Source organism: Bombus pascuorum, chromosome 6 (assembly GCF_905332965.1).
Source record: "Bombus pascuorum chromosome 6, iyBomPasc1.1, whole genome shotgun sequence".
NCBI lineage: Eukaryota > Metazoa > Arthropoda > Insecta > Hymenoptera > Apidae > Bombus > Bombus pascuorum.
The window spans coordinates 14,187,767-14,195,991 of NC_083493.1; the positions used below are offsets into that span (position 1 = coordinate 14,187,767).

Genomic DNA, 8,225 nt, shown 5'->3' on the forward strand with positions numbered 1-8,225 from the left:
TTGGTTCTTGAATCATTTACTTTTTATTATTTATAACTACCGGCGAGGAATTCTTAGAATACTATTGTGTACATTGAATTCTATTGATCTTATATCTCTGTAACTTCAGACCTTAATTACGTCTATTCAAAAAGGAATAAAAACATTCCAAGAAACCAAGTGTTTTCTAATCTATAAGTCACATACTAATATTTTATATAATTGTACCGAGTACAGTTGCATAATTTTGACAGTTTATCATTAGGAAACTGCGTGTGTGGCAGAAACACGCATACGTTGTTAGTTGCAATCGCATTCCTAGCCTATTTTTTCGTTTCTCATTCGATAGAGTGTTTGAATAATGCTTTCACCGGACACGGAAGTTTAGACGAATAATTAATAGCTGTTTCCTCGAGTAGCACTTTTTGGTGTCGCGAGATTATTATCTCGACTGTACGATGTGTGAATTGATTTCATTACGTATAGGCACCGATCAAAGATACTTGAGATAAACCTCACCTTTCTCTGCTATTTAATTACACAATTGCAACTTAAGATACAAGATAACGATTTAAACATAGTATTATATATTAAAATATGTATATGGAGTTATACTGTTGCTTATGGTTTCGATTTTTAATTATTCTTCTGAGGGACGAAGATCCCATTTCTCATCAATTAATCAGCAGATCGTTAGTGGTAATTACAGGTATTGCAAAACTTTCTGCAACGAATTTAATATGATACATAACATATAATAGTATGAAGTATTTAAAATACAATCTAATTTGATATATGACGGCGTAATTTTCGTCTAATGACGTGTTAAGAATTATTAACCTCTTAAGGTCTATTAATTAATTAAACCGTAAGTGTATTTTTCTTAGAAAACTCGTCTTAAATTTTAGTACCGCGAGTATTATATATTCTTTATAGGAATATAAAAAAATGCCTTTTTATTTACACAGTGATTAGACTGAGGATATTTATATAAACTCATATTTTTATTCGATACAATTTATTATCATTAGCTTTGAATGTTTTATACACCTTTATGTGTTACATGCATTTTTGCAATTTCAATTTTCCATAACTGCATAAAAACCCGCAGTGTATTAACGTTCATTAATAATTTATAAGGAAGAAAATCTTTTTATAACCCGAAGAAAGATCCTGAAAAGATTAACGAAACAATTATGTACGTGGCATGACAAATTATACTTACGTCGTTCTCGTATCTAGAAAGTATCCCGGAAATCTTCAATTGAAAACTATTTTCCGATGATAGGCATTTACAAGGAAATGGGAAGTAACGTAACGAATTTCGTTTTACAAAAACGTACACACGTTTATTCGGTCGGAAATATAGGTAACAAGTTTGTAATTGTAATACGTGCTCGCAACACTTCTCCACGATTCTGATATCGCACACTGTTATTTAATTTGTTAAAGCAACATGTGTAATATGTAAATTATTACAGCGTTGTACTTCCTTGACAGCGGCACGCGACCATTGAACTATCGTTTTAGCGAACAATAATTTATGGCAACGAATTCGATAGGAAACGAAGCGACGAACGATTAACCGCGCTCGCAGCCATCGTCGAAATTCCATAAAATCAGCCTTCGTTGGACAAGATTGATGTTAGCTATAAATTGGGAGTTTAATCTCTGCAGATTCCATGTTTCGTCTACACAACTTTGTTCTTTCATAAGTTACTACATAGTTGAACAACAAATGTATCTTTTCTTGACAAAAATAATCTCGCATTTAAATGCGCTACGTCTTCTTCTCAAAATTATGCGAGGTAACATTTCTATTATTTATATTTAATGAGGAGCAATTTTTCCTCAAAGGATAGACAAGAATTTAGTTTGAATTGAGTTAATCAACGTACAAAAAGGTCGATAAATATAGTTCTTCTCGGAGAAAAGAAATTTCTTTAGTAAAATATCTAACAGGCACCTCCAATTTCACTCAAGGTCCTTCAGATCAGAATTCTCGTAAAAGAAGAAAAAATAGAAGAAACGACGAGTATTCCATAATTTGGGTTCTATCTTGATAATTCGGACTATTTGCAAGGATCACTGGAGCCCGCCTCTCGATTCGTTCCCGAAGAATGGCGTGTGTAAATCAGGACCCCGTGAAAACACTTGAAGTAACAATTGAGCTATCTGACTGCCGCCTCCGAAGAGTTTCTTCTAGTGAGTATGCACATTTGTCTTTTCACCAGAGAAAAGGGCATTGCTGAATATTGGTTTAAGTAGTTCTACGGTTGATTGTGTTCGACGTGCTGAATTCTACAAATCACAGAAAAAGTCATCTTTCAGTATGGTATTGACGAACATGCGTGTTCAAATTTGTTCCTTTCTTTTCTGTATCGTTTTGAACGTTAATTATTAAATGATATAAATGAAGATTGGTGACAATGATTTTGGAAAATTTGAAACGAGAATGATAAATAATTAATTTGTGCTTTGAATGCATTTATCGCGTTATCAATTTACCATTAGTTCGTACACTCTGGTAAAGTTGATCAAAATATCCAGATACCTACTGTAGATAATTCTAAGCCAGCAACTAGCAAATTAATTTAGCATGCAATGGATTAGTTATTCACTTTAATTTCCACATATGTAACCGAGAAATGTTCCACTTTAATCTCGCGAATGATACGCATGAAGAACCGCAATGATTTTGTAATAAATCGAGTGAAGGGTGATACGTCTGCGTTAATTAGTCAATCCGACGTAAAAGCTATGAAAAAAATCGTTGCATCGCAAATAAACTCGAGTAGAGTGTTGCAAGATAATCCTGACAACGCCCAATAATCGTTTCCATGTCACTTTTGTTCGGTCAGTCTACAAAACATTAAGCGTCCAATCGAAAAAGAAATGGTCCGATTAAGTCATTATAGGTTTTGCTACTTACCATTATAATCTTGCTCAGGACTTTGCTGACATTGGTAAGTAGGGTAAAACCAGAACCGAATACAGATGGTGGTACGTCCAAGGACACCCTCATCCTATCGAAAGTAGGGATATCTTCTGTGGTGACCGAGATCGGTTTCTAAACATACGTAAAAGCAGTCAATGATAGTTCGCCTTTCACAGTGTATAGGCTACACCGTGTGACCGATATCGTAAATAAATATACCGATATCATAAAAAAAGAAAAAAGGGGATAATCGATTTATTCCTTTATATCTTTCCTTTTTTATTTGTCCTTTTTTCTGTCGATAGCATATCTATGACGTCGTGCTTTCATGCAATAGCAACAACGTGTACGTAAATTATTCCTCTATGCATTGAGAAGAAAAAAATTGAAATAGGCGTGCCCGATACGTTGGTATTCGAATATAATTATCTAACCTTCCGGTAAACTTCTTGGTGCCTGCTATCGCGTTCAATATGTTCGCAAATATTTAACAAATATCAATAATTAACTATCCCTTCACGATGCTACGATAAAATCGTGCAATCCTTCTAATATTCTTCAAAGATTCTTAGAAATCCTCTTAAAGATCTTCAGAGAAGGATAGGAAAGGATGCAGGACGTCGATGGCATTCGTAAAAGACTGAAGTACTCGATTCAAAGACAAAGAAAACCTGATCGTGATTTTATTGAAAAAAAACAATTATCATTAATATCAACATCTACCATTCATAAACGTACACCGTTAGAGTGTATATTTAACGAGCGGTTAAATACTCTATTTACAATTGATTTGCACAACGTTGAGGTACATGGGACGAGACAGTCCCACGGCAACATACACCTAAAGAATTATTTACAGATCGCACAATGGTGAATCAATTTCATGGGTAACTTCTCGGTAGCTTTAGCCCGGAAGTGATGAGACAGACGAGATAGGGGAGATCTCTTGCGTGTCATTCTAAACATTAGAACATTACTTGTGTCGCCTGTGTGATCCTGGCATTTTATCGGCCGTGCTAAAAAGAAAAATCCATTGTCGTAGATATATCGTCGTACAGTTACGAAAATTAAAGACGCTCGTTTGTATAACGTTCGTACAATCCTCTCGTTATTTTCTCTTTCTTTTTATTGCTTTTATTTATTTGTTCGCGCTTTAAGATGAATGTTTAGTTGCGTCATGGATCTTCTCTCAAGCGTGGCTGATCGATGATCCCTTTGGACGTGTCCAAAGGCCAAGGTCCAATGTCCTCGTTTGCACCGCATCCGCTTTTTAAGCCGTATAATACGCCCCTTGCGGTGGATCGTATTCGTACTGTTTATGCACAACAGTCATTATAATTGGCGATTTTGACCGTAGCCGCGAGTTAAAGCGAATCTTCCAAACGTGCTCCGTAGCGGGTTAATTCAGCACGCGATACTCGACAACTAGTCACGTAGTTATGTGTTTTTAATCGTGTGTTTTTGAGCAAGCAAATTATTTGAAAAACTAAAACTGCCATGAAACATTACATCATGGTATAATAATAAGTAAAGTAAGCACATGCGTAGTTGGACGGGTGCAATGGAATAACGAAGGTACGACGGGTCGTTTTAGTACGCGAGGCTAAACGAAGTCATGCCTCTAATTGTTATCTCTGGCGCGAATGAAACCTAACCGACATGCAAGTTTAACAAACGAGAGAGAAATGAAACGGAAGCTCCCTATTACTCCTAATCCTTTGTTAAATGTCTGCTTTCATGGCGAACGACTCTCCACAGCAAAGAGAGACCAAGCAAACAGAGGATAAAAGAACAGAAACTCGTTACCGAGTGTTGTTACTAATTACGAGAGGCGACGAGCATAGAACTCACTTCCATCAGCAACATTCATCAGTTGCGGTGTAACAGCCGTGTTGTATAGATAGAAAATATAGAGAAGATAGAGAATAGAGAGAAAAGAGAAAAGGAGAAGAGAAAAAGAAAAACTGTTATGGTATTCCTACCCCGTCGCTAACATGTCCGTACGATCCGTAGCCGGCGCTTCCCTCGCTAAGACCGGAATGTCCGTCGTCTTTGTTCTGACTCAACTGACTCAAGCTGCCGAGCTTCTTGGTCAAAATGTTCCCAATAAGCGCGAGCGCGTTTGACGAGTCTCCGCTTCCTTCGTCTGAAAATCCCAAATCGAATTAAACAAGTTATCGATTCAACAAGATTCTGATCCAAAAAGTGCTTATCTCTTATCTTACCGTGTCCATGCGAATCGGACGTCGTATGAGAGGACAAGCCACCGGCGATGGCAGCAAGCGGCTGCAATTTCGAAGCGGTAGCGCCAGCCAATCCATGCTTGAAGCTGGAGACGAAAGTTTGCGCGCTGTTTAGTACCGGTCCGATGCTTCCGCTCGCTGCTTTCAGTTTCGAAGCGAACAGATCACTGATGAACTTGCTGGTAGCCGAATACTTGTTATCGATGCCATACGCAGCGTTCTTTACTTTATTCGCCTCATCCAACGTACCCAGCGCTTTAGTTTTCGCATCGATGAAGGAATCCAGTTTCTACAAAGAGGTTTCCATGTGAATAAAATCTCTTACGGTTTAAATTACAGCGTTACTTTTCGAAGCAGAGAATGTCAGACACTTACGCCGAAAACGAAATTGATTATTCCATTAGACACGCCCAGCTTGATGACGCCGACTTTCCTCTTATCCCTGTCGGTCCTGTCTCCATCCGCCGCCTGATCATCGTCGGCCTCCACGATGTATATCTAACCGAAACGAATCACATTAATCTCTTCTGCAGACAGGAAATTCGTCGTGCAAACCATTTCATCGGGGAAACCACTTTCCCTCTGTGATCGTATTAAACGACGAGTCGAACGATCAAATTAAGCAACCGGGGAAAGGAGAGAAAGGATCAAACGTTTAACGTTTCATCGAAGTATATAACGTCGAGTCAGTGAAACTTTAAAGTGTCTTTAGCCGATCGTTCCAGAAGATTCCGCGAGACGTCATCGTTAACGATCAGACTTTGCTTCTATCATCGTCGACCAAGTTCGATTATTATAGAGACAAGTAGCGCGAGTTTTACACACAAGTTTTCCATCAACGAAGAGTGAAAGAGTCAAGAGAGGCTATGTACACTACGTACGGCCACGTGCGCGCATCAGAATTTCAGTTACGCGCGTGTATCCGGCTTCGCGTGTCTGCGTTCGTCAAGTTAGTCAACCACTTTCACTCTTCGCTCGTTTCTTCGGCCCGCCGTGCTTCTCTCTTTTTCCATTCGGCTTATCGATCCGTCTCTCGGTTCCTCTTTATTCTGTTTTCCTAATACGTTCTGCGTGATCATAGACACGATACGTGCGTACAAGCGAAGAAAGTAAGGGGGACGCAAACGAGCTCGGTTCACTCGAGCATCTACTTTGAATTCGTGTAAGAGGCGGCAATATAATAAAACCTCGAAATAGGCGCTTTCACTTTCGCGATTCACAGCGGGTCCCCTCTTGCGAGCCACATTTTGATTCCATTTGATATCCGTGGTTTTCGCGTGATTTCATACGCGTGCTGCATAACGACTGCGTCCCTCCCCTCCCTTCCAATCCTGCTCGTTCGTTGGAAAGAATTGTAATTGGCCTTACCTCGTTCAATGGATTCAGATCCTCGGATTCCGCCTCCCTTTTGACGATAGGGTTCGAGTGCACGTAGGCAACGAGCAACGCGAGGCCAAAGAGCACGTATGTTATCCTCATTTTGCTTCCTCCTCTTTCGATACTCGGCTTCGTTTGTTCTAGGGAAAATCGTGTGCAGTGAGTAAAGTGGAAACCACTACCGGTTTTTCGTTAAAATAAAACGACACGTCTAACTAGAAATATCAAGTGAAAGGATGACGGAGAACAAATAACATGGATTAAAAACCTATGAAAATTATATTCGTACGGTTATCAAGCGTAACGTCATATGAAAACGCGTCTTTGTAAAGTTTGTAATCATTCGAAACGAATAGGAGCTGACGATCGATCGATTATGTATCAAAGAGAATTACACGTCCTATAGATTTGCGAATGAACGCGAACGATTCTAATTGAAAATAGGAAAGAATAACAATATAACACAAAGACAGGAACTGCCACCGATCGATGGATAATTGCAGGTGATAACTGCAGGCAAAATATATAATAATAGAGACAAAGTGAAATTTTCACAGAACACTCTCCGAATCACGAAGGCGAAAAAGAAAAATTATAATTAAAATTTATAACAAATTTGAACGACCTTTGATAACTCTGTCCGTTCTGTCGACGAAAGATACGAGTAGCGATCTGTGTACGGAGCGGCAAAGAAGCCACGTGGCGACGCTGTCAGAAATACGAAGATACGCGTCGAGAATGAGTCGAATGTGTGATCAACTTACAGATAGAGTGCGAGCGTGGACGCGAGTGCGTGAGGCGAGATGTGTACCTGGCGGAGCGCGAGGCCCGTTTGAGGACCACGGTGAAGGAGATCCCGATGTCTTAGCAAGCCGAATGGGAACGAAGGCGAGCATGTGTGCCCCTTCGAGAATCGAGAATCGAGCTTCGAGAATCGCAAGCCTCGCCTCCCAGGTGGGGCAGGTTCGATTTGCTCCGCGAATCCCACGCAGCCTCGTTCTCTCGGCTCTCGAAATCACCGGATCTGTCCTGCGAGCTCGTGATGGGGATTCGCGACAACCTATTCGCGACTTCATACAATCATCTGCATAGGGGAAGATGCCACTAACTAGTACGCGTCTAGACGATAGTCCGGGGAAGTGATTTCAAAATAGTGGAATAAGTGGCGTTTAATGGGACCAGGAATGGTGGGGTGATCATAGAGGTGGGAAACTGGAAAGGTCAGAACTATTCGGGTGTGAAAGTGAAAAAAAAAACAAGTGGAACGATGTCATCGAACGACTGAACGCCTGCGGCGACAATGACAGTGATACAACTAAAAGTAATCGCATTATGTAATGTTTCAGATGGTAGTAAGAAACGCGTAATTGTGTTGGGTTGATGGGAGAGCCAGTCGGTCTTTTAACGTTGTTTAACGTTTCTTTAACCGAGATGAACACTTTCAAACGATTTATACCGTTTAGGTACCGTATTTATAAAGCAGATAGCTTTCGCTCGAACTTGTTATTGAAAGGTAATCTAAGACCCAGCAATATCCATAAACATGGAGCAGTGTTTGGCCATTAATGTTACATTACACAATTATAAATTTGAAAAATATGTAAACGCGACTACTTGAAATTCTTCCTCGCTCTTCCTATTCTTCGGATACCTTTAGATTTTCACCTTCGTTAACAGAAATCGATCTG

The 8,225-nt window shown here is 39.7% G+C and overlaps 1 protein-coding gene across 1 annotated transcript; it reads right to left on the reverse strand.

Moving 5' to 3' along the window:
- Nucleotides 1–1,363: 1,363 nt before the first annotated feature.
- Nucleotides 1,364–7,691, reverse strand: LOC132907902 (uncharacterized). Its single transcript, XM_060961357.1, has 7 exons — nt 7,349–7,691; nt 6,529–6,677; nt 5,536–5,658; nt 5,143–5,449; nt 4,900–5,063; nt 2,912–3,049; nt 1,364–2,280 (listed from the first exon to the last, which is right to left on the reverse strand). The coding sequence occupies exons 1-7, from the start codon at nt 7,611–7,613 to the stop codon at nt 2,182–2,184; spliced, it is 1,245 nt and encodes a 414-aa protein (XP_060817340.1). The 5' UTR covers nt 7,614–7,691; the 3' UTR covers nt 1,364–2,181.
- Nucleotides 7,692–8,225: the final 534 nt, after the last annotated feature.